Source organism: Mobula birostris, chromosome 2, assembly GCF_030028105.1.
Source record: "Mobula birostris isolate sMobBir1 chromosome 2, sMobBir1.hap1, whole genome shotgun sequence".
Classification (NCBI taxonomy): Eukaryota; Metazoa; Chordata; class Chondrichthyes; order Myliobatiformes; family Myliobatidae; genus Mobula; species Mobula birostris.
This window is the reverse complement of record NC_092371.1, coordinates 221,490,176-221,518,089: the sequence shown is the minus strand read 5'-3', so window position 1 is coordinate 221,518,089 and position 27,914 is coordinate 221,490,176. Positions and strand designations below refer to the sequence as shown.

General features: G+C 40.8%; 1 protein-coding gene and 1 long non-coding RNA gene across 2 annotated transcripts in view; one reads left to right on the top strand and one right to left on the bottom strand.

The window, feature by feature from the left end:
* Window positions 1–27,914, top strand: part of LOC140194090 (uncharacterized) — a 115,693-nt gene that overhangs the window by 17,266 nt on the left and 70,513 nt on the right. The gene's annotated exons all lie outside the window — the stretch shown is intronic.
* On the bottom strand, window positions 17,857–18,807 carry LOC140194179 (trace amine-associated receptor 13c-like). Its single transcript, XM_072251686.1, has one exon. The coding sequence runs from the start codon at window positions 18,805–18,807 to the stop codon at window positions 17,857–17,859; it is 951 nt and encodes a 316-aa protein (XP_072107787.1).

The following is a 27,914-nucleotide window of genomic DNA, read 5'->3' as shown; positions in this document are numbered from 1 at the left end:
TTGTAAATCTCCTCTGCACCATTTCTATGGTTTCCACATTCTTTCTGTAGTGAGGTGACCGGAACTGAGCACAGTAGTCCAAGTGGGGTCTGACCAGGGTCCAATATAGCTGCAACATTACCTCTGGGCTCCTAAATTCAATACTACAATTAATGAAGGCCAATAAACCGTATGCCTTCTTAACCGTAGCGTCAACCTGCGCAGCTACTTTGAGCATCCTATGGACTCGGACCCCAAGATCCCTCTGATGCTCCACACTGCCGAGCATCTTACCATTAATACTATATTCTGCCATCATGTTTGACCTACCAAAATGAACCACTTCACACTTATCTGGGTTGAACTCCACCTGCCACTTCTCAGACCAGTTTTCCATCCTATCAATGTCCCACTGTAACCTCTGACAGCCCTCCGCAATATCCACAACACCTCCAACCTTTGTTTCACCAGCAAACTTACTAACCCATCCCTCCACTTCCTCATCCAGGTCATTTATAAAAATCACGAAGAGTAAGTGTCCCAGAACAGATCCCTGAGGCACACCACTGGTCACCGACCTCCATGCAGAATGAGACCCATCTTCAGAAGTTTTCGGATGACTCTGTCATAGTTGGATGCATCAGCAAGGGCGATGAGTCTGAGTATAGGGCTACGGTAGGAAACTTTGTTACATGGTGTAAGCAGAATTATCTGCAGCTTAATGTGAAAAAGACTAAGAAGCTGGTGGTAGACCTGAGGAGAGCTAAGGTACCGGTGACCCCTGTTTCCATCCAGGGGGTCAGTGTGGACATGGTGGAGGATTATAAATACCTGGGGATATGAATTGACAATAAACTGGACTGGTCAAAGAACACTGAGGCTGTCTACAAGCAGGGTCAGAGCCGTCTCTATTTCCTGAGGAGACTGAGGTCCTTTAAAACACCTGCTGGATGATGCTGAGGATGTTCTATGAGTCTGTGGTGACCAGTGTTATCATGTTTGCTGTTGTGTGCTGGGGCAGCAGGCTGAGGGTAGCAGACACCAACAGAATCAACAAACTCATTTGTAAGGCCAGTGATGTTGTGGGGATGGAAATGGACTCTCTCACGGTGGTGTCTGAAAAGAGGATGCTGTCTAAGTTGCATGCCATCTTGGTCAATGTCTCCCATCCACTACATAATGTACTGGGTGGGCACAGGAGTACATTCAGCCAGAGACTCATTCCACCGAGATTCAGCACAGAGCGTCATGGGAAGTCATTCCTGCCTGTGGCCATCAAACTTTACAACTCCTCCCTTGGAGGGTCAGACACCCTGAGCCAATAGGCTGGCCCTGGACTTATTTCATAATTTACTTGCATAATTTACATATTACTATTTAACAATTTATGGTTCTATTACTATTTATTATTTATGGTGCAACTGTAATTAAAACCAATTTCCCCTGGGATCAATAAAGTATGACTATGACTATGACTAACCACCCTTTGCCTCCTGTGAGCAAGCCAGTTCTGGATCCACAAAGCAATGTCCCCTTGGATCCCATGCCTCCTTATTTTCTCAATAAGCCTTGCATGGGGTACCTTATCAATTGCCTTGCTGAAATCCATATGCACTACATCTACTGCTCTTCCTTCATCAATGTGTTTAGTCACATCCTCAAAAAATTCAATCAGGCTCATAAGGCATGACCTGCCCTTGACAAAGCCATGCTGACTATTCCTAATCATATCATGCCTCTCCAAATGTTCATAAATCCTGCCTGTCAGGATCTTCTCCATCAACTTACCAACCTCTGAAGTAAGACTCACTGGTCTATAATTTCCTGTGCTATCTCTACTCCCTTTCTTGAATAAAGGAACAACATCTGTAACCTTCCAATCCTCGGGAACCTCTCCTGTCCTCATTGATGATGCAAAGATGATTGCCAGTGGCTCAGCAATTTCCTCCCTCGCCTCCCACAATAGCCTGGGGTACATCTCATCCAGTCCCGGCAACTTATCCAACTTGATGCTTTCCAAAAGCTCCAGCACATCCTCTTTCTTAATATCTACATGCTCAAGCTTTTCAGTCTGTTGCAAGTCCGCACTACAATCACCAAGATCCTTTTCTATCGTGAATACTGAAGTAAAGTATTCATTAAGTACCCCCGCTATTTCCTCCGGTTCCATAGTCACTTCTCCACTGTCACACTCAATCGGTCCTATTCTTTCACGTCTTATCCTCTTGCTCTTCACATACTTGTAAAATGCCTTTGGGTTTTCCTTAATCCTGCCCCCCCAGGCTTTCTCATGGTCCGTTCTGGCTTTCCTAATTTCCCTTTTAAGCTCCTTCCTGTTAGCCTTATAATCTTCTAGATCCCTAACATTCCCTAACTCTCTGAACCTTTTGTAAGTTTTTCTTTTCTTCTTGACTAGATTTATTACAGCCTTCGTACACCATGGTTCTTGTACCCCGCCATAACTTCCCTGTCTCATTGGAATGTACCTATGCAGAACTCCACACAAATATCCCCTGAACGTTTGCCACATTTCTTAGGCCATAAGACCATAAGACAAAGGAGCAGAGGTAGGCCATTCGGCCCATCGAGTCTGCTCCGCCATTTTATCATGAGCTAATCCATTTTCTCCTATTTAGTCCCACTCCCCTGCCTTCTCACCATAACCTTTGATGCCCTGGCTACTCAGATACCTATCAACCTCTGTCTTAAATACACCCAATGACTTGGCTTCCACTGCTGCCCGTGGCAACAAATTCCATAGATTCACCACCCTCTGACTAAAAAAATTTCTTCGCATTTCTGTTCTGAAAGGACGCCCTTCAATCCTTAAGCCATGCCCTCTTGTACTAGACTCCTCCATCATGGGAAACAACTTTGCTACATCCACTCTGTCCATGCCTTTTAACATTCGAAGTGTTTCTATGAGCTCTCCCCTCTTTCTTCTAAACTCCAAGGAATACAGTCCAAGAGCGAACAAACGTTCCTCATATGTTAACCCTCTCATTCCCAGAATCATTCTAGTGAATCTTCTCTGTACCCTCTCTAATGTCAGCACATCCTTTCTTAAATAAGAAGACCAAAACTGCCCACAGTACTCCAAGTCAGGTCTCACCAGCGCCTTATAGAGCCTCAACATCACATCCCTGCTCCTATACTCTATTCCTCTAGAAATGAATGCCAACATTGCATTCGCCTTCTTCACTACTGACTCACTCAACCTGGAGGTTAACTTTAAGGGTATCCTGTACGAGGACTCCCATGTCCCGTTGCATCTCAGAACTTTGAATTCTTTCCCCATTTAAATAATAGTCTGCCCGTTTATTTTTTCTGCCAAAGTGCATAACCATACACTTTCCAACATTGTACTTCATTTGCCACTTCTCCGCCCATTTTTCCAATCTATCCAAGTCTCTCTGCAGGCTCTCCGTTTCCTCAGCACTACCGGCCCCTCCACCTAACCTTGTATCGTCAGCAAACTTAGCCACAAAGCCATCTATTCCATAATCCAAATCGTTGATGTACAATGTAAAAAGAAGCGGCCCCAACACGGACCCCTGTGGAACACCACTGGTAACCAGCAGCCAACCAGAATAGGATCCCTTTATTCCCACCCTCTGTTTCCTGCCAATCAGCCAACGCCCTATCCACGTATGTAATTTTCCCGTAATTCCATGGGCTCTTATCTTGTTAAGTAGCCTCATAGAAACATAGAAAACATAGAAAATAGGTGCAAGGAGTAGGCCATTCGGCCCTTCGAGCCTGCACCGCCATTTATTATGATCATGGCTGATCATCCAACTCAGAACACCGCCCCAGCCTTCCCTCCATACCCCCTGACCCCCGTAGCCACAAGGGCCATATCTAACTCCCTCTTAAATATAGCCAATGAACTGGCCTCAACTGTTTCCTGTGGCAGAGAATTCCACAGATTCACCACTCTCTGTGTGAAGAAGTTTTTCCTAATCTCGGTCCTAAAAGGCTTTCCCTCTATCCTCAAACTGTGACCCCTCGTTCTGGACTTCCGCAACATCGGGAACAATCTTCCTGCATCTAGCCTGTCCAATCCCTTTAGGATCTTATACATTTCAATCAGATCCCCCCTCAATCTTCTAAATTCCAACGAGTACAAGCCCAGTTCATCCAGTCTTTCTTCATATGAAAGTCCTGCCATCCCAGGAATCAATCTGGTGAACCTTCTCTGTACTCCATCTATGGCAAGGATGTCTTTCCTCAGATTAGGGGACCAAAACTGCACACAATACTCCAGGTGTGGTCTCACCAAGGCCTTGTACAACTGCAGTAGTACCTCCCTGCTTCTGTACTCAAATCCTCTCGCTATAAATGCCAGCATACCATTCGCCTTTTTCACCGCCTGCTGTACCTGCATGCCCACTTTCAATGACTGGTGTATAATGACACCCAGGTCTCGTTGCACCTCCCCTTTTCCTAATCAGCCACCATTCAGATAATAATCTGTTTTCCTATTTTTGCCACCAAAGTGGATAACTTCACATTTATCCACATTAAATTGCATCTGCCATGAATTTGCCCACTCACCCAACCTATCCAAGTCACCCTGCATCCTCTTAGCATCCTCCTCACAGCTAACACTGCCACCCAGCTTCGTGTCATCCGCAAACTTGGAGATGCTGCATTTAATTCCCTCATCCAAGTCATTAATATATATTGTAAACAACTGGGGTCCCAGCACTGAGCCTTGCGGTACCCCACTAGTCACCGCCTGCCATTCTGAAAAGGTGTGTGGCACCTTGTCAAAGGCCTTCTGAAAATCCAAATATACAACATCCACTGCAACTCCCTTGTCTAGCCTACTGGTAATTTCCTCAAAAAATTGTAATAGGTTTGTCAGGCAGGATTTTCCTTTAAGGAATCCATGCTGAGTTCTGCCTATCTTGTCATATGCCTCCAGGTACTCTGTAACCTCATCCTTGACAATCGACTCCAACAACTTCCCAACCACGGATGTCAAGCTAACAGGTCTATAATTTCCTTTTTGCTTCCTTGCCCCCTTCTTAAATAGCACAGTGACATTTGCAATCTTCCAGTCCTCCAGAACCATGCCAGAATCTATCGACTTTTGAAAGATCATCGCTAATGCCTCCGCAATCTCCACAGCTACTTCCTTCAGAACACGAGGGTGCATTCCTTCTGGTCCAGGAGATTTATCTACCTTTAGCCTATTCAGCTTCCTGAGTACTTTCTCTGTCGTAATTGTGACTGCGCACACTTCTCTTCCCTGCCACCCTTGAGTGTCCAGTATACTGCTGTCTTCCTCAGTGAAGACTGATGCAAAATACTTGTTCAGTTCCTCTGCCATCTCCTCATCTCCCATTACAATTTCTCCAGCATCATTTTCTATTGGTCCTATATCTACTCTCACCTGTCTTTTACTCTTTATATACTTGAAAAATCTTTTAGTATCCTCTTCGATATTATTTGCTAGCTTCCTTTCATAGTTAATCTTTTCTGTCTTAATGACCTTCTTGGTTTCCTTTTGTAAGGTTTTAAAAACTTCCCAATCCTCTCTCTTCCCACTAATTTTTGCTTCCTTGTATGCCCTCTCTTTTGCTTTAACTTTGGCTTTGACTTCTCTTGTCAACCACGGTTGCATCCTTTTTCCACTCGAAAATTTCTTTTTTTTGGAATATACCTGTCTTACACATTCCTCATTTCTCGCATAAACTCCAGCCACTGCTGCTCTGCTGTCTTTCCCGCCAGTGTCTCTTTCCAGTCAACTTTGGCCAGTTCCTCTCTCATGCCACGGTAATTTCCTTTACTCCACTGAAATACCGACACATCAGATTTCGGCTTCTCTTTTTCTAATTTCACAGTGAACTCAATCATGTTATGATCACTGCCTCCTGAGGGTTCCTTCACCTCAATCTCTCCAATCACCTCCGGTTCATTACACAATACCCAATCCAGTACAGCCGATCCCCTAGTAGGCTCAACAACAAGCTGTTTTAAAAAGCCATCTCACAGACAGTCTACAAATTCTCTCTCTTGAGATCCAGTGCTGACCTGATTTTCCCAATCTACTCACATGTTAAAATCCCCCACAATTATCATAACACTGCACTTCTGACAAGCCTTTTCTATTTCCAGTTGTAATTTGTAGTCCACATCCCTGCATCTGTTTGGAGGCCTATAAATAACTGCCATCAGGGTCCTTTTACCCCTGCTATTCCTTAGCTCAACCCATAAAGATTCTGCACCTTCCGATCCTATATCACCTCTTTCTAATGATTTAATATCATTTCTTACCAATAAAGCCACGCCTCCCCCTCTGCCTACCTTCCTATCCTTCCGATACACCGTGTATCCTTGGAAGTTCAGCTCCCAGAGACATGCATCCTTTAGCCAGGTCTCAGTGATGGCCACAATATCATACCTGCCAATCTGTAGCTGTACAACAAGATCATCCACCTTATTCCTTATGTTGCGTGCATTTAAGTACAACACCTTAAGACCAGTATTTGATACTTTTTGCTTTGATTTCACTGCAACTTTATTGCACTGCAACTCATCCCAATGGCTACAAATTTGCCCCATCACCTGCCTGTCTTTCCTGACATCTTTACTGCTCACTATCTTAGATTTATTTCTCTTTTCCCCTTCCTCCGCTCTATCATTCCGGTTCCCATCCCCCTGCCAAATTAGCTTAAACCCTCCCTAACAGCTCTTTTAAACTTCCCCGTCAGGATATTGGTCCCCTTCGGGTTCAGGTGTAACCTGTCCTTTTTGAACAAGTCATACTTCCCCCAGAAGAGATCCCAATTATCCAAGAATCTGAAGCCCTGCCCCCTACACCAGTCTCTCAGCCATGCATTCATCTGCCTGATCCGACTACTCTTTCCCTCACTAGCACGTAGCACAGGTAGCAATCCCGAGATTACTATCCTGGAGGTCCTGCTTCTCAGCTTCCTTCCTAACTCCTGGAAATCTCTCTTCAGGACCTCCTCCTTTGTCCCGTCTATGTCATTGGTACCAACATGTACCAAGACAACTGGCTGCTCACCCTCCCCTTTTAGAATATTCAGGACCCGATCCGAGACATCCTGTACCCTGGCACCTGGGAGGCAACACACCATGCGGGTATCTCTGTCAGGCTCACAGAATCTCCTGTCTGTTCCCCTGACTATGGACTTCCATACTTTTCCCTGAGAACATCTGTTCCCAATTTAAGCTTCCAATTTCCTGCGAGATAGCCTCATAACTCCCCTTACTCCAATTAAATGCTTTTCTAACTTGTCTGTTCCTACTGTATCTCTCTCCAATACTATTGTAAAGGAGACAGAATTATGATCACTATCTCCAAAATGCTCTCCCACTGTGAGATCTGACACCTGACCAGGTTAATTTCCCAATACCAAATCAAGTACAGCCTCTCCTCTTGTAGGCTTATCTACATATTGTGTCAAGAAACCTTCCTGAACACACCTAACAAACTCCACCCCATCTAAACCTCTTGCTCTAAGGAGATGCCAATCAATATTTGGGAAATTAAAATCTCCCATCACGACAACTCTGTTATTATTACACCTTTCCAGGATCTGTTTCCCTAACTGCTCCTTGATACCCCTGTTACTATTGGGCAATCTATAAAAAACATCCAGTGAAGTTATTGACCCCTTCCTGTTCCTAACCTCCACCCACAGAAACTCTGTAGATAATCCCTCCATGACATCCACATTTTCTGCAGCCTTATTCTTGTGAGATAATGTCTTTCCTGACAAGGGGCAGTCACTCTGCTTAGCAGGAGAGATTTGTGGCTGTGAAACAATCCCCAGTTCTGGGATCTCTTCTGTGGTAGTTGTAGGAGTTGACTCTAGGACTGAAGGAGGTGCTTCTGACAGTTCTGGACACTGTAAAACTGGCTTTCTTTTCTCATAGGCTATTTCATTTGTTTTAAAATACTGCTCAATTCATTCAGTATACATCAGCTAGTTATCTTTTGTGCAATCGAACACATTTATCTTTCCAAGGTAGCCACCCTTTCTGCTTTTTAAAAAATATTTATTATTATTATTATCCAGTATTCACTTTTATGCACCTGTGAATTTCATCCATTTTTTGCCTTTAAAAAAAAACGCGAATGTCTCTCTCCTCTTGCGAATAAAACGTTCTGCGCTTTTGTTTTTAAACTTGAATATCTCACTGCCCTTCAACAAGTAGGTAGTCATCTCAGCTTCATTTTAAAACTTCCTGGCTGCTAATGTTCTGTTTTGTAACTCCAGGAATTAATTGAAAGGAAAACACAGGAGCTGTGATGAACGTGTCTACTCCATTTTTACTTCAGTGAGGCACACTCTTATGACGTGGTATAATGACGTATGCCATTCTGGTACTTTTACATGTAACCCATAATGAATTTTGTAAACAACAAAGGATGCTTAGTCAAACAATGTATTTATAATATTATTCAAATATAACTGAAGTATTAAATACACAACACGTACTATCAGCCATAGAACCGGAGTAAAGCTACTGGACATGACTATTGGTGATGGATCATGATGTTTCATGCCCTTAATTCTTTCCAGCTCATTGTAAGGAGCATCAACACCATGCTGGTGAATTCTGAGAATCTCTCAACTGCAGAAGGACTAAATTCATCTCTTTCTCCCTTGAGAAAGAGCAACATGCCCAGACATGTAAATGCCTTCAGCTAGACTGTAAACTTGCTTGTGGTATATGGTTTCACTGACTGCACTTATGTTGCTTCGAGGGCACTGTTTGAAAGCTCTGATATATTTTGCACTGCAGAAAGAATCCTCACTTCCTGTAACCGACATGATGGCCAATGTTTAATATCCATGGAACTGTTTCAATTCATTCACCTCTTCTAACATTTTCACCATGTGAATAAATTCCATCAAACATTGTAATCGGGAGCTGAAGAGGTTTATCATCTCTGGTGTCAACGTTACCCATTCACAAAATATGTGCTCCACATCCACCAGAGAATCAGAATCAGGTTTAATGTCATTTGATTAAAGTTAAAAGACAGGACCTCCAGGATAGCAATCTCAGGATTGCTACCAGTGCCACGTGCAGGCCGGTTTAGAAATAGTCATCGTCGTTTTGGCTATCCCTCGAGGTCGAGGATGATGGTCTTCGTTCTGTTGATCAAGTGGCCCACAGAGTGAAGACGCCTGTGCGTGTATTTGTTTAACATGTACTTGATGTTGCACTCCAAGAAGCACACGATACTTCACAAATCAACCAACTGATTCCAATGGCATGGAAACCATGATGATTGGAGCTGATGGATTTGTTGGAGCCTTCATCCGCCTTCACAGCTGTTGAGTTCGAAATAACTTCATCCACCTGTTCCACCATTGAGGTATTGGTTGAATTGTTCTTTGTCAGAGACCTTACCCTCGACCTTACGGCCAGGGGTGACCATACCAGGAGCATAGCTCCAGATGGCATCGCTCTCCAGATCACAGGACCACATAAGCTTCTCCACCGTGACAAGGTGACAATCCACGGAGAAGAGAAATAGTAAGATAGCGCAGATCAACACGTGGCTGAAGACATGGTGCAGGAGGGAGGGCTTCAGATTTATAGATAATTGGGCAGTTTTCTAGGGAAGGTGGGACCTGTTCCGGCCGGACGGTTTACATCTGAACTGGAGGGGGACAAATATTCTTGCAGGTAGGTTTGCTAGAAAGCCTCTGGTGGATTTAAACTAGATACAAGAGGGGATGAGAACAAGAGTGTAGGAATAGATGTAGGGAAGAAGGAAGAAAAAGAAAACAGTAATGTTGTTTGCACCGTTAGTGATAAACAGAGAGTAAGAGGTGGAAAATTTCTTAAATGCATTTATTTTAATGCTAGGAGCATTATAAGAAAGGTGGATGAGCTTAAAGCATGGATTGATACCTGGAAGTATGATGTGGTAGATATTAGTGAAACATGGTTACAGGAGGGGTGTGATTGGCAACTAAATATTCCTGGATTTAATTGTTTCAGGTGTGATAGAATCAGAGGGACAAGAGGGGGAGGTGTTGCATTGCTTGTCAGAGAAAATATTACAGCGGTGCTCTGGCAGGATTGATTAGAGGGCTCATCTAGAGAGGCTATTTGGGTGGAACTGAGTGGGAGAGGTGTAGTAACACTTATGGGGGTGTATTATAGACCACCAAATGGGGAGCGAGAATTGAAGGAGCAAGCTTGTAGGGAGATAGCAGATATTTGTAATAAGCACAAGGTTGTGATTGTGGGAGAGTTTAATTTTCCACACATAGACTGGGAAGCCCATACTGTAAAAGGGCTGGATGGTTTGGAGTTTGTAAAATGTGTGCAGGATAGTTTTTTGCAGCAATACATAGAGGTACCAACTAGAGAAGGGGCAGTGCTGGATCTCCTGTTATGGAATGAGATGGGTCAGGTGACGGAGGTTTGTGTTGGGGAGCACTTCGGGTCCAGTGATCACAATGCCATTAGTTTCAATATAATTATGGAGAAGGATAGGTCTGGACCCAGGAATGAGATTTTCGATTGGAGAGAGGCTAACTTTGAGGAGATATGAAAGTATTTAGAAGGAGTGGATTGGGACAATTTGTTTTATGGGAAGGATGTAATAGAGAAATGGAGGTCATTTAACGGTGAAATTTTGAGGGTACAGAATCTTTATGTTCCTGTTAGGTTGAAAGAAAAGGTTAAAAGTTTGAGAGAGCCATGGCTTTCAAGGGATATTGGAAACTTGGTTTGGAAAAAGAGAGATATCTACAATAAATATAGGAAGCATGCAGTAAATAAGGTGCTCGAGGAATATAAAGAATATAAAAAGAATCTTAAGAAAAAAATTAGAAAAACTAAAAGAAGATACGAGGTTGCTTTGACAAGTAAGGTGAAAATAAATCCCAAGGGTTGCTACAGTTATATTAATAGCAAAAGGATAGTGAGGGATAAAATTGGTCCCTTAGAGAATCAGAGTGGACTGCTATGTGTGGAGCCAAAAGAGATGGGGGAGATTCTGAACAATTTCTTTTCTTCGGTATTCACTAAGGAGAAGGATATTGAATTGTGTAAGATAAGGGAAACAGGTAGAGAAGTTATGGAAACTATGAGGATTAAAGAAGAGGATGTACTGGAGCTTTTAAGGAATATAAAAGTGGATAAGTCTCCGGGTCCTGACAGGATATTTCCTAGGACCTTGAGGGAAGTTAGTGTGGAAATAGTAGAGGCTTTGACAGAAATATTTTAAATGTCATTAGAAACGGGGATGGTGCTGGAGGATTGGCGTATTGCTCATGTTGTTCCATTGTTTAAAAAGGGTTCTAAGAGTAAACCTAGCAATTATCAGCCTGTGAGTTTGACGTCAGTGGTGTGTAAATTGATGGAAAGTATTCTTAGAGATGGTATACATAATTATCTGGATAGACAGGCTCTGATTAGGAACAGTCAACATGGATTTGTGTGTGGAAGCTCATGCTTGACAAATTTTATTGAAGTTTTTGAAGAGGTTACTAGGAAAGTTGACGAGGGTAAAGTGGTGGATGTTGTCTATATGGACTTCAGTAAAGCCTTTGACAAGGTTCCACGTGGAAGTTTAGTGAGGAAGGTTCAATCGTTGGGTATTAATATTGAAGTAGTAAAATGGATTCAGCAGTGGCTGGATGGGAGACACTAGAGAGTAATGGTGGATAACTGTTTGACAGATTGGAGGCCAGTGACTAGTGGTGTACCTCAGGGATCTGTACTGGGTTCAATGTTGTTTGTCATATACATTAATGATCTAGATGATGGGGTGGTAAATTGGATGAGTAAGTATGCAGATGATGCTAAGATAGGTGGAGTTGTGGATAATGAAGTAGGTTTTCAAAGCATGCAGAGAGATTTAGCCCAGTTAGAAGAGTGGACTGAAAGATGGGAGATGGAGTTTAATGCTGCTAAATGTGAGGTGCTACATTTTGGTAGAACTAATGAAAATAGGACATACATGGTAAATGGTAGGGCATTGAAGAACGCAGTAGAACAGAGGGATCTAGGAATAATGGTGCATAGTTCCCTGAAGGTGGAATCTCATGTGGATAGGGTGGTGAAGAAAGCTTTTGGTATGCTGGTCTTTATAAATCAGAGCATTGAGTATAGGAGTTGAGATGTAATGTTGAAATTGTACAAGGCATTGGTGAGGTCACTGAATTATAGGAAAGATGTCAACAAAATAGAGAGAGTACAAAGAAGATTTACTAGAATGTTACCTACATTTCATCACTTAAGTTACAGAGAAAGGTTGAAGAAGTTAGGTCTTTATTCTTTGGAGCGTAGAAGGTTGAGGGGGGACTTGATAGAGTTATCTAAAATTATGAGGGGGTTAGATAGAGTTGATGTGGATAGGCTTTTTCCATTGAGAGTGGGGGAGATTCACACAAGAGTACATGAGTTGAGAGCTAAAGGGCAAAAGTTTAGAGGTGACATAAGGGGGAACTTCTTTACGCAGAAAGTGGTAGTTGTGTGGAACGAGCTTCCAGCAGAAATGGTTAAGGCAGGTTCGATATTGTCATTTATTCTGGCCATGACCAGCCTCTCAAAGCACTTCATCCCAATAGATGTGAGTGTCACTGGGCGATAGTCATTGTGGCAGCTCGCTCTGCTGCTTGGTTACTGGTATGATTGTCACCCTTTTGAAACAGATGGGAACCTCTGACAGCAGCAATGAGAGATTGAAGATGTCCTTGAACAGTCCTACCAGTTGGCTGGCACAGGTTTTCAGGTGCACCATCAGACCCGGACACCTTGCGAGGGTTCATCCTCTTTAAGGATGTTGTGACATCAGCCTCCGAGACAGACATCACAGGATCACCAGATGCTGCAGGAATTTGCACAGCTGTAGTTTTATTTTCCTTTATTCTTACTTTCAAGGAGTTGCACTAAAGGTCAGACAGTACTGTTTTTTTGCTGAAATCATCCAAATCGAGCCATGCTAGTGGACCACCTGTAGTCTGTCCTCTACCCTTTGACCTGTTTGGCATGGGTGACCCTACCAAAAGCCAAAGCATAAACCTCTGACTCCAGCCAACATAGCTCACCAGGCCATTGGGGCCTCCAAACCATGACGAGGTCCTCTTGGAGGAAGTAGATTGGGTGATCTTCCTTAATTTCTTGCTGTGTCCAGATGTGCATCGTTTATGAATCATGCACTAAGACACCTATAATCTTTCTGTACCTTGGATCTCTGCAGCCTTTTGCCATTTATATATTTAATTATTTAGAGATACAACACAGAATAGGCCCTTCCAACCCTTCAAGCCACGTCACCCAGCAACCCCCGACAACCCCGATTTAACTCTAACCCAATCACAGTACAATTTACTCAATCACGGGACCAATTAGCCTACCCGGTACAACTTTGGACTGTGGGAGGAAACCGGAGCACCCAGGGAAAACCCATGCATTCCACAGGGGACACCGGGATTTGAACTCCGAACTCCAGTGCCCCGAGTTGTATGGTGCCATGGTAACCGCTGCACTATCATAGTGCCATTTACATAATAGGTTTAGTAACTTCCTTAATCCCTAACTCTGTCTCTCCTTGCAATGACATTAACTCAGTCTTACTATTAGTAATACTGTACCAAAGGTAATCTGTAAGCACACATTAAACATGAGTCTGCTAAATATTCTGTTTACTCTGCCTCGGACTATTGGATCACCTGGTGGTTGTGCATAGAGTGAAACTTGAGGAGGATTGTGAGAAAAGCATATTTTAATGAAGGCCATTTGACATGGTATTTATTACTTTCAATTAAAAGGATGTCACCTGTGTTCCATTTTATGTGTAATGTAAGGCAAGAGGAAACGTATTTGATATAAAGGTGATTTTCAAATTTGAAATAAATTTTGTCTTTGAAGAATCAGAAGTTCATGGGCTCCCTCTAGTATTCCGGTTTCCACCCACATTCCAAAGACGTACGGGTTAGCAGGTTAATGGGTGTAATTGGGCGGCGTAGATTATGTTGAAACAAGTAATAAATAAATAAAAAGTGTGTCATTTTGTACTGGCAGCTAAGTGTTTATCAGAACAGAAGGCTGCAAAGGCAGTCAGGCATAAAAGGAAAGCAAACCACTTCATTGTCAGGAAAGCAGATCTAAGGATTGGAGTGAATCAACAATACACTTATATTTAGGTCAAGGAAATTATACGTATAGACAGCAGTACCTCAGGATTGTGTGGACAGAGCGCCAGACACTGTAAAGTCTGAAACGCTCTTTCAAAATCTGAGCTTGCACCTTCAGACACTAGGTGGCATTCAAACTTTAAATTTAGAAAAAATGAGAACTTGTTTTGTGTTTTTAAGTTGAAGAACTTCACTTTAGAGATGTAAATCTAGAATTATTAACTGTACATGATCTCAGAATCATATGGACCACATAATTAATTTCAATAATTCTTTTGCAGCAAAATTAAAGTCAATGCATGTTTTTTTTATCATATTACCATGAAATACTGACATTGTGAACAGATTTACTGTTTGAATAGACTCTAACTATTAGTATAGACACTGAGGACTCTTGTCAGATTGTGATGAGATTATAGTGGTGTGAGAATAAGAAGAGAGCACTGACAGCTACATCCCATATCTGGCTCCACTACGATGATTCCATAAGCATTGACAACTAAAGCACTCACCTGATCAGGCAGTGGGGAATAGGACGTTCAAAATGCTAACAGGTTGTTACAAATTCACTGGAGCCATTTTGTCATTCTTGGCCAGTACTGATGAAACCCTTCTATACATAGAAGTAGCCATTGGCTCCCCACAGTAGTGAATTCAGAATCAGAATCAGAATCAGAATCCTTTATTATCACTAAGTATGTGGACACATACAGGGAATTTGATGCCGGTTTCCCTGAGCTCTCGCTGTACAGAATCAAAAAGCAAACAAAACAATAGTGCAAATAATCATGAACTATATACAATGAGGTATACCTGTGTATGTACAGGTGGACTTGGTTTATAATAGACTAAAATTCAAGTGTTCCTAAGACTGATGGCATACGGAAAAAACTGTTCTTGTACCTATTTGTCCTATTTGTTCTGAGCAGTGAACCCTCTAAGCCCTCTCCTGAAACCCCTGCTTTCCTGCAAAGTTTGAGGCAGGCCTTTGCCAGTTGTTAAAGATACACTAGACTTTTTATACTTCTAAATCACCCTGAAATTCAAGGAAATTAATACCTATTAAAATTAAAAATGAAGTCTACCTCAAACACTTATGAATAGTTCAACATTATAAATTGTTCAGTTTGCTCAGAATCTACGAGCTCCCCAGTGCAATACGAGGAAATCTACGTCATGTTTTGTAACTCTAGAAACTGATTGAAAGAGAAACATGGGAGCCGACATGATGCATGTCTACTCTTTGTATTACTTTAGTGAGGCGCTCAAAAATGGCATGGTGTCATAATGACGTATGCCATTCACATACTCTTACACATAACCCTTGATGAATTCTGTGAACAAAGAATGTTTGATCAAGCAATATATTTACAATATTACTTAAATGTTACTGAAATATTAAAGACACTCCACTTCTCTCTGCTTAGCTATAAACTCCAAGAGAAATATACTATACACAATATACTATATAATATAACTACTATAGACATACACAGAAAAGCAAATTTTAAATTGTGCCATTCAGGCCTAAATATTTAAGCACCGTGGAGGATTTCTTCCTCTGGTGGGAGAACGTCTTTCCTGACAAGGGGTGCAGGGGTGTCACTCTACTTGGCAGATGAGATTTGTGGCTGTGAAACAAGTTCTGAGGCTCCTCCAGGGGTGGTTATAGAAGCTCAAAGTTCAAAAGTCAAAGTAGATATATCATCACAAGCCTGACATTCGTTTTCTTACGAACACATTCAATAAGTCCAATAACCTTAGTAGAATCAATGAAAGACAGCACCCAACAGGGCGGACAACAAGTGTGCAAAAGACAACAAACTGTGCAAATACAAAGGAAAGAAAAGAAATATTAGTAATAATAAACAATAAATTTTGTGAACATGAGTTAAAGAGTCCTTGAAAGTGAGTCTATCGGGAGTGGGAACAGTTCAGTAATGGGGCAACTGAAGTTGAGTGAAGTTATCACCTTTGGATCAAGAGCCTGATGGTTGAGGGATACTACCTGTTCCTGAACCTGGTGGTGGGGGACCTGAGGCTCCTGTACCTTCTTCCTGATGGCAGCAGTGAGACGAGAGCATGACCTGGGTAGAGGGCGTCCCTGACGATGGATACTGTTTCTCTGCAGCAGTATTTCATGTAGATGTGCTCAATGGTGAGGAGGGATTTATCCATGATGGACTGGGGCATATCCACTATTTTTTGTAGGATTTTCTGTTCAAGGGCATTGGTGTATCCATACCAGACTGTGATGCACCCGGTTAATATACTCTCCACTACACATCTATCGAAGCTTGTCAAAGTTTTAGATGCCGTGCTGAATCTCTGCAAACTCCTAAGGAAGTCAAGGAGCTGTTGTGCTTTCATCATAATTGCACTTATGTGCTGGGCCCAGGGCAGGGACCGGCTCGTCGAAATAATAACACCGAGGAATTTAAACTTGCTGACTCTCTTCACCTCTGATCCTCCAATGAGGACTGGCTCATGGACCTTTAGTTTCCTTCTCCTGAAGATTATAATCAGCTCCTTAGTCTTGCCGACGTTGAGTAAGAGGCTGTTGTCATGGCACCACTCAGCTAGATTATCAATCTCCCTCTCCTTTTTGCTGATTCGTCACTACCTTTGATTCGGCCTATGTCAGTGGTGTTATCTGCAAGCTGTGCTGAGTCACACAGTGCACAGGACAGCAAATTTAAGCGGGTTCATTTTAATTCTCATAAGATACTTCAAACAGAAAAAAAGTAAAATGACATTCTCCCCATGTCAGTAATTCATTAGAAGGTAATTATCCTAGAGAATTTTGAACTGTTGTCTTTTACAATCCAATCTTGTTCTTAATCTTAGTTTCACAAACACAAGGAAATCTGCAGATGCTGGAAATTCAAGCAACACACATCAAAGTTGCTGGTGAACGTAGCAGGCCAGGCAGTATCCCTAGGAAGAAGTACAGTCGACGTTTCGGGCCGAGACCCTTCGTCAGGACTAACTGAAAGAAGAGCTAGTAAGAGATTTGAAAGTGGGAGGGGGAGAGGGAGATCCAAAATGATAGGAGAAGACAGGAGGGGGAGAGATGGAGCCAAGAGCTGGACAGTTAGTCCTGACAAAGGGTCTCGGCCCGAAACGTTGACTGTACCTCTTCCTAGAGATGCTGCCTGGCCTGCTGCATTCACCAGCAACTTTGATGTGTGTTGCTTAATTTTAGTTCCACAGGTATACATAAAGAAGACTGCCCTCTAGTCCACAGGATTATTATTTTTGGTCATGGTTAAAGAAAGAGAAAATTTCTGTTTATGTTACACTTTCTCAGGGTGGATAATCTAAAGCATTGTTTGAATATAAGACAAGTTGTCACCAATTTGTAAGCAGCAAGTTCCCATAAGCAATGATTTGACAATGAAAAAATCAGCAGATTTTCTAAGACTAGTGAAGGATACTTAAGGATATCAGAGCAAATCTCTTGGTCTTCTTTAAAATGATGTCATGGGACCTTATATATCTATCTGAATGGGCAGATGGAGCCCTGAAGTATGACAGCTTTGATATCACAAATTTCCATTGGCATTTCAATAAAATGAAAGCCTCAATTTTGTGATTCAATCCCTAAAACAAAGTCATTTGACTTTGACTGTTCCCAACTGTCTGAAAGGAAATAAAGAGAGTTTGAAACACAATGGCTATGAAGAGTTTTAATCATTTTGTGCAATTCCAAGACAAACATCTTTAGTTATTCTGAAAAGAAATCTATTGCAGCTGAATCCGAGTTAAATATCTCACAAGAGAGCATAAGCTTGAGTGTTTTGCGATACCATGGATATAAATAAGCATAAAGAATTGGGTTCAAAGTAGAATTAAAGAATCCAAACCAAGTAATTACATCACCTAAAGCTGTTGGGATTAAAAAATTAAAATATGAATCAAAAATGTTATTTACATAGAAAGGCAGCCAGGAGAATGTAAAAATTCCCATTATTGCACTTTGATTTTTTACAGCTATTTGTTGCTTTTTACGTAAGTTTCCAGTATTGTTTTCTTCTGTGTTATCACTATTGCTTGACATGCTTCCGATTACTCTGCCATGTTTACATTTGACCACAAAAAATATTTTAACGTATATGCCCAGAATGATAGAAATGGGAAAACAAAATATGATCAATGCATCGATATGCCCCTCAAACTTAGCATATGTGATGCAGCTGCCTTCGCAAGCCATAGCAGGTATATAATCATCTAATGACTTTTTACTGAAGTCTGACAAAATCAGTCTAAGACCATAAAAGATAGCAAATAGCCAGATTAAAGAAACAGTGACAATTGTCACAGGCAGGGTTATTTTTATAGAATAGAGAAAGGGGTCACAAATGGCATAGTATCGATCAACTGCAATAAAACATATATTATAAATTGAAACTATAGTTAACATAATATCAAGAATTGAATGAATTTTACAAAACACATGTCCAAAATACCAACATGTTTCTATAGACCTGATCATACTATAAGGCAATACTATAAAGCCAACCAGGAAATCAACAAATGCTAAAGATAATACAAGATAATTGGTGGGTGTGTGTAGCTGCTTGAAATGTAAAACTGAAATGATCACCACCAGATTTCCAAATATGGAAATTAATATTGAAAAGCTAATAAAAATGTACAGGGTTGCTTTGAGTGCCATTGGCCTAGTGACTTTGGGACAGGATGCGTTAACAAATTGAAAACAGTATTGTATATCATCTGGATTTTCAAGATATGTTAAATTCATTCTTTTCTCTCGTTGATAATCAAAATCCTTGAATTGCAGGGAAATGATAAAGTTCTTAATTCAGGTGCTGTTTGATTGGAGAAGATCTTTACCAAGAACTCTGATTTTCTTCAGTTGATTAGTCGTGAATTCTGTAAAAATAATATTTCATTAGCAGTGTGTTTGAAATTACGGGAATTTACTTTCAAAGGAAGGAAGCTAAAGGTTTTGAAAAATAAATGTTCACAAAAATCGGTTCACAAAAATTCAAGGTGCAACACCAAAGATTTAATTTTGTTAGTAACATAGGACTCTTATGTAAATGTATCTGTGTGTTATTATGGTTGCCATTAAACCAAATTAAATACAAGTATTACAAAAATATGTTCCTAATTTAATACAAGAATCTTGATTTTCAATATTCCAGCACCTGTGCTTTGCACATCTAACTTCTTGTCAAAAGGAAAGATCTTGGTGAAAGCGTAAAATCGATGAATCTCCATTGAACACATCTGAACCAACCTGGCAAAAAGCTAAAACCTTCCATATCACATAGTCATTTAAAAATCATCGCAATGTTTATACTGCTGTGAAATTGAAGCTGATTTCAAATTCTTTGGCAATGCACACAAAATGATGAAGGAACTCAGCAGGTAGTTCAGTCCTGATGAAGGGTCTCCACTTTGATGTTTCAAGTGGAGACCCTTCACCAGGACTGGGAAAAAAAGATGATAGATCAGAATAAGAAGGAGGGGAGAGGGGAGAAAGAAGTACAAGGTGGTAGGTGAAAAGGAGAGGAGAGGGGGGTGATGTAAAGAGCTGGGAAGTTGATTGTGATAGAGATAAAGAACTGGAGGAGGGGGCAGCTGATAGGAGAGGGTAGAGCACCATGGAAGATAGGAAAGGAGGAGGATCACCAGAGGGAGGTGATGGACAGGTAAGGAAAAAGGTGAGAGAGGGAAACAGGAATAGGGTATGGAGAACAAATTCTTTGTTAACTTAATTTCAAGGATTTTCAATTATTGTCTGTTGTGTTAAATTCCTTCATTATAAATTCTTAAATTAGATTGCTTCTTCAATCTCCTAACAAATACCGCTCAAACTTATCAAAAGTGCTCTTACAATTTAACTAAGTAAGCACTGATATCAGTGTAAATTCCTCTCTTATGCAAATACACTTGATCAAGAAACTGTACAATTGAGCCATTAGACCACACTTCTAAATTCTAACCAAGGCTGACACTGCCCGAATATTTCTTCTCTCTCTCTCCTTCCATTTACGTCAACTGTTCTGGGACACCAAGATTATGTCCCAAATTTTAGCTCCCTGGTGGAGAACATGTTGTCTCAGTGTAGATAAGGACTCACAAACCAGACAAAATTTGCAAAGCAGATATAGTTAGGACAGATGACCTACCTTAACAAAATTCAACAACTTCATGCAGGCTATATAAAAATAGCTGCATCAGTATCTCCCTTCTCAGTTCTGAAGCTCAGACTGTCAATAAAACAGGAGTCTACATGCGACTTGTCATTTATTTTAAAGTTTGCTATCACCAACATAAGAAGCTGACTGTCCTACTTTTAATTAAAATAACTGCATAAAATTAACCCTATTGAGGAAATCTTTCAAAGCCTTTCAAATTTCAGGCAACTGACCAAAGAGAGCTAATGGCCAAATAAAGTATACCAAACACGCAAATCTTTAAATGGTACTGGAACATCTTGAGAGATAGATTCGCATTTCACAGTATATGCAGGTGATATTAAATCTGATTCTGATTTTGATTTGCAGTACCTTTGTAAACTGTATGGCCTATGTTCAACTGGTAGAATGTTGATTACATCTGTATATAAAGTGAGATAATTTTACCTCTTAAGCCACATATTAGAATGTTTTTGTGTTAGATATTACAGAAATAAGAATATCAGAAGATTTAATTTTATTTTGACTAGTTGGGAAATTACAATGAAGCTCCCCCTAGTGGCCAATAGGTCACAATACTGATCAGTATGTTATTGAACACTGAACTACTTAATGTTCCTGTACTTATCAAATCTCCTCAAAATAAGACAGCATTTCTTGGAAAAAGGTGACTCCATCCATAACAGTGAGGCCCTGCAGGGACTGTAAGGCTTAATGCATGTAAATCTGCCATAGTCACAGGCACAGAAAGAGACCTATGTTTATGTTGGCCATGTAGGTACCTATCTATACTGATAAATTTTGGAGTACTTGCATTTGCATATAAGATGTTGATACAAGAACTATCCTAAATGTTGTCAGGATCTCTGCCACCATTCTCATTGCCCATCAGTGTGTTTCAGATTCCATACATGCTCAGGGTGTAAAATTTCTTCCTCAAATCTCCTCTAAATCTCCTACTCCTTATCTTACGGCATGCCCTTTTGTTAAGGTTATGCTTGCAAAGGTTTAACTATGAAGTAAAACTTATTATCTACCATATTTATGACCCTCATAAATTTGTATATCTCAGTCAGGTTACCCCCTCAGCTTTCTGCTCTCCAAAAAAAAAATCAAACACAGCCTATGCATTCTCTGTATAGTCAGTGGATGGAGCAGACAGGGATGCAGTCAACAGACATAATGCCCATCAAAATGTGGAAGTGGAAAGATGTGATAGTTGGCTAAGCCAAATCCTCAACATTAGCATATTTAGCAATACACCATGGGAGATTTTTTTTATGACATTTCTGATATTCAGAAGCTTTCAAAACAGCTTAAAATATTAAAACCATTAAAAGGCAAAAATTACGTATTTTAAAAGGTTATAAAGTAACTTAAACAATTTGAAATATTAAAACTACCCAAAATAATTACTGCACTGATATTCAACTGGCTTCCCCATCTCAAGAAGTGGGAAATTGCCACACATTTGGTCTCTGCTGCTGGACTTCATGAGGGTTGCTGCATTGGAGTAAAGCTATAGATTTTTTTGGTGAACAGCTGACAAAAGGATTAGGATTTGTGCAAATACTGATCTCTACGCCATGCATAAAAATACTAACAGTTCAATAATGAACCAGAAATTATATGCCATTATAGAATAGATATATGACAAGAAATAGATGTTTGCTTATCAGATTAAATTATTTGATCTTTAAGATGAAAGCTGCATTTCTTCAGACCTATTTTCATGGTGTATAAAAAGATTAAAAAATTTTAGAAATATTGATCATTACTTTAATCAAGGTCATTTATAACTTGAAAATTTTGAATGACAAGCACATTCAATATTGGAAAGTGCTATGTTTCCAAACTAAATATACAGATAACTCTTTCAAAAATATTGCATATACATATTTACCATATATTCTTTCTATATGCAATTGGTAATACTTCATTATATGCAAAGATTATTTTTCTGAGCTAATGCATTATTAAATTTTTAATTTAGATGAGATTTTCAGACTTATTCCAAAAATAGATTTGATAGTTTTTATTTATTTTTCAAATTAATGGGGGTCCAGTTACCTTTTACAGCCAGTAAATCACAATTTATTTGCGCACTTTGTCAATGTACAATGTGTTTATAAACAGAATATTTTACTCCAGGGTTGACAAGAAGAATTGAGAAGTGTTCGAGCACTCCTGTAAAATATCTCAGTAAAATTAAAATTGATTATTAAATACAGTATTTTCTCAGTCATCCTGTAGCCACGTTGCATGCATATGCTGGCTGCATGAGAACTGCTCAAACAAAACACTGTATATCACACACTTGTATTCTATGCATAAGCATTTAAATAAATCGCCAAACTGCATTGTCTCTTTACTCTACAATGTCATATAATAAAGCTAAACAGTAGTAATATAAAATATAGCAATAATAATCATACAAATGGCTGATTTCACCATTACACTGTGCCAAAGAGGATGTTGTTACGAATCAGCCAACAACCGCACCACCCTTAGGTATAAGGAGAAATACATTTAAAATACCTTTCCACGTTTACTTTGCCCTTTCAAAAAAATTCTGAAATTTCAAAATGCTCTCAGAAATTTTTGCCAGTTGTGTGAGAATCCTGGAGACGTATTTACCAGATAAATGAGAGTTTTCTGTAGTTGACTTTCTTAATTTCCTATAATTGCTAACAACGAAATGATTAGTACCTTTATTGATGTTGTCCTCATCTGTATTGTCCTTGAAAGATGTTTCTTGGCTCCTCAGAGTATAACCTGATAACACAGGTTTAATAACGATTTCAATGTATCTTTTGAGCAATTTCTCTTTACATATCACGAGAAAGTGCAGCAAGGCCACTATCATTAGTGGAGGTAAATTGAGCAAACTTTAAGGAGATTAACCTATTTGCTTAGGTGGCACTCTTAATGACAGAGTATAGTTAATAAGATATGTTTATGCTACATCAAAGCTGCAAATAACCTTCTCAGCATCTTAAAGGATGTTTTGAGACTGAATTAACATTTAAGTGATATCATAAAGCACCGTAACAAATAGAAAATATTATTGATAAATAATCATATATCATTATGATGAGATGAAATTTGTATTATTGCACCTTGAGCACTCTCTTGCAATGGCTTTATCACAGAGAGAATATTTATGCTTCTGAGTAAGAAGGAAACAATTAAGAGCATAATTTAGGTTGGTACCTTTATTGACAATACATCTTGCAACTAAAGGTAAGCATAAAGATTAAACCAAGCTCTTATCTGTGGTGAAGAGAATAATGGAAGGAGAACATGAGTGCAGTCCAGAAAAAAATATTTCTACTTGAATCGCCATGCATGTCCTTCTATAATCCAAAGAGTTTTCAAGTCAGAAATGAGGCAACAATATGTTTAAATAGAAACACGGGCAAGGACAGGCAGGTAGGCAGAGGGGATGGGGCGGCTCTGTTGGTAAAAAATTAAATCACATCCTTAGTAAGAGATGTCGTAAGATCGGAAGGTGTAGGATCATGTGGGTCGTGTTAAACTGCAAAGGTAAAAGGATCTTAATGCAGTTATGTACAGGCCTCCGAACAGTAGCCAGGATGTGGGATATAAAGTGTCAGGGGAGATAGAAAAGGAATATAATAAGGGCAATGTTACAATATGCAGGTACATTGGGAAAATTGGGTTGGTGCTGGAACACAAGACAGGGGACCCACAGAATGCCTACACGAGATGACTTTTTAGAGCAGCTTATGGTCGAGCCCAGTAGGGGAAAGCCAATTCTGGATTGGGTGTTGTGTAACAAACCAGATTTGATTAGGGAGATTAAAGGAATCCTGAGGAGACAGTGATCATGATATGATAGAATTCACCCTGCAGTTTGAGAGGGAGAAGATAAAGTCAACTGTATCAGCATTACAGTGGAGTAAAGAGGATTACAGTAACATGAAAGAGGAGCTGGCCAAAGTTGAAAGGAGACACCAGCAGGGATGACAGCAGAGCAGCAATGGCTGGAGTTTCTGTGAGCAATTTGGAAGGGGCAGGACAGATACATCCCAAAGAAGAAGATGAATTCTAAAGGCAGGATGATGCACCATGGCTGACAAGGGAAGTCTAAGCCAACATAAAAGAGAAAACATAATAGAGTAAAACTTAGTGGGAAGTCAGAGGATTAGGAAGCTTTTAGAAGCCAACAGAAGGCAACTAAAAAGCCATAAGGAGAGAAAAGATGAAATATGAGGTAAGTTAGCCAATAATATAAATGAGGATACCAAAAGTTTTTTCAGATATATAAAGGGTAAAAGAGAAGTGAGGGTGGAATTCGGACCGCTGTAAAATGATGCTAGAGAGGGAGTAATGGGAGAACAAAGATATGGCAGAAAAACTTAGTAAGTCTTTGCTGTGGAAGACATTAGCAGTATACCAGAAATTCGAGGGTGTCGGGCAGAAATTCTATTACTAAGGAGAAAGTACTTGAAAAGCTGAAAGGTCCGAACCAGATGGACCATGGATGCTCCAAGGTTCTTAAGGAGGTAGCAGAAGGGGTTGTGGAGGTATTCGTAATGATCTTTCAAGAATCACTAGATTCTGAAATGCATCCAGAGGACTGAAAAATTGCAATTGTCACTACATCCTTTGAGAAGAGAGAGAGGCAGAAGAAAGGAAGTTATAGGCCAGTTAGCCTGACTTCAGTCGATTGTTAAGGATGAGGTTTCGGGGTACATGGGGGCATATGATAAAATAGGCCAAAGACAGCATGGTTTCATTAAGGACAAATCTTTCCTGACAAATCTGTTGGAATTCCTTGTGGAAATAACAAATAGGATAGACAAAGGAGAGTCAGAGAATATTGTTTCCATGGATTTTAAGAAGGTCTTTGACAAGGTGCTGCACATGATGCTGCTTAACTTGATAAGAGCCTATGGTATTACAAGGAAGATACTAGCATGGAAAAAAAAAGATTATCTGACTGGCAGGAGGCTGAGAGTGGGATTAAAGGAGGCCTATTCTGTTTGGCTGCTGGTGATTAGTGGTGCTCCACAGTGGTTGGTATTAGAACTGCTTATTTTCACATTATATGTCAATGATTTGTAAGTCAGACTTGACGGCCTTGTGGCCAAGTTTGCAGATGATACAAAGATGGCTGGTGGTGCAGTTCATGTTGAGGAAGCAGGGAGTCTGAAGAAGGACTTAGATTGAGAGAATGGGCAAAGCAATGGCAATACCGTGAAGGGAAATGTTTGGTTATGCACTTTGATAGAAGGAATAAAGGTGTAGACTATTTTATAAATGTGAAGCAAATTCAAAACTTAGAGGTGCCTTTGGGATTGGGATTCTTTGTGCAGGATTCCCTAAAATTTAACTTGGAGTTTGAGTTGGTGGTAAGGAAGGCAAATGCAATGCTACCATTCATTTTGAGAGGACTAGAATGTAAGAGCTGGGATGTGATGCTGAGGCTTTATAAGGCAATGGTTAGGCCGCACTGGGAGTATTGTCAGTAGTTTCTAAAAAAAGGTGTGCTGGCATGGGAGAGGGTCCAGAGGAATTCACCAGAACGATTCTGGGAATGAGTGTGTTAATGTATTTGGAGCTTTTTGTCACAACAGTGCAGACATGGCCCAAGTGCGGAGTGAGAGACACTGAACCGGGTCAATATTTCACAGACTTTAATGTGAACAGTGTTACAGGGAAAAGAAAACAATAAACAGTAGGCCAAACTGGGCTGTCAACTAAAACTCTCAAACAGTAAACGAAGAATGTACTGCGGCTGAAAAGAACAACTAAGAATAAAACGAATATGGCTAGTCTTCAGAGTTGGTTGGCTCGACAGTGTCACATGGGGGCATTGGGAGTGGATCCAAATGCAATTCACAAAAACACTATGTGAGGTAAACTCAATTGGGTTTATTGCTCGTTGCAAGGAGAGCAAAGCAGAAGCAGGAATAGCGTACTGGACAAGGACTCAGGCCTTGGACTAGGCTGGGAGTAAGGGTCTGGGCTAGGACTCGGAATCACGGACTGCCAGAGCCAGGACTTGATATTTGAAGCCGCCGGGGCCAGGGCTCTTCTTATTCACGGGAATCCTCCTAAGACACAAGACGGAGTCAGGACTCTTCTTGACACAGGGTCAGGACCCTTCTAGGGTACAGGGCCAGGACCCCTTTTAGACGCACGACATGGATACGGCGACCACACAACAATGGACAGAACGATAACTGGGCTCAAGTACGCTCCAAGCCGCGGCGAGCTCTTGACTCACCCCGGCGGGTTAACTTTGACTGACCCGCTCTGACAAGGGAAGGCGGCTTGCTGGCATTTGCTTTGGGAGGAGACTAGGCTTGCTCCGGCCAGATGACATTGGCTCGCAGTACCTTCGGTGACTTTGTTAACCCTCTTGCGCCGAATGGCTGAAAGCCGGAGACTATAAACTGCCAGTTCAGCCGAGAGTAAATTGCCTCCAATCACCAAGCCCGAGGGACACGGGAAAACAGGGAACCAAAGGGAAACAGGGAGTCAACAGTCTGGATTGTAACATAAACAAAGTAAATTTAAGGGGACCCCGATCCGGACCATGACAGACAGTCCAGTTTCTCTCATGCAAGGCGGAATGGGGGCAGCGAAGAGTTGCTGTGTCCTGTTCAAGTCTCGACAAAAACTACGACGGAGTGAATAGAGTTAAATACTATCACAATTAAATAATGATTAGCTGACACGTACATATTCACAAGCGCAATTGCTGTATCTACTGCACTGCTGAATCCATGGTTGTGACACTTTTGATGGCTCCTTGCCTGTATTTGTTGAAGCTTAGAAAAATGTGGGAGGATCTCATTGAAACCTATTGAATATTGAAAGGCCTGGATTGAGTGGATGTGGAGAAGATGTTTACCATAGTGAGTGAATCTAGGACCAGAGGGGACAGCCTCAGTATAGAGGAACATCCATTTAGAATAGAGATTAGGAGAAATTTCTTTAAGCAGAGGGTGATGAATCAGAGGAATTCATTGCCACAGACAGCTGTGGAGGCCAAGTCATTGAATATATTTAAAGTGGAGGTTGATAGGTTCTTGATTAGTCAGGGCATCAAAGGTTGTGGGGAGAAGGCAGGAGAATGAGGTTGAGAAGGATAATAAATCAGCTATGATAGAATGGCAGAGTTAACTCAATGGGCTGAATAGTCAAATTCTGTTCCTATGTCTAATGGTCTAAATCACAAGACTGCATAGTCACTGGGAGAGCTCGTAAACTCCACACAGACAACATCTGATGTTGTGAATGAACCCAGGTCTCTAACACTTCCAGCTGGAGTAGAAGCAGAACTCTGTATAAAAGACAGAGTGGAGATAATCCAAGGATTGAGGATGGAAGGGCTGGCCACATTGAACATCACACCAAAATTAGGGGAGATGATTTGGGTGACCGCTATAGCAAAAATCGTTCAGGATCCCGTTGGTGAATTCAACCAGGATTTTCCTTCAAGATTTGAACATGGAGATGGATGCCAAGGACTGTTTTGTTGTCATTTTGGAAAGATTGTAAAGCTTTGATTTCACTCAGTACAGAGTCAGTATGTATGCTATGGTTATCAGTGTGGCCCAGCACAATGCACAACATGTTC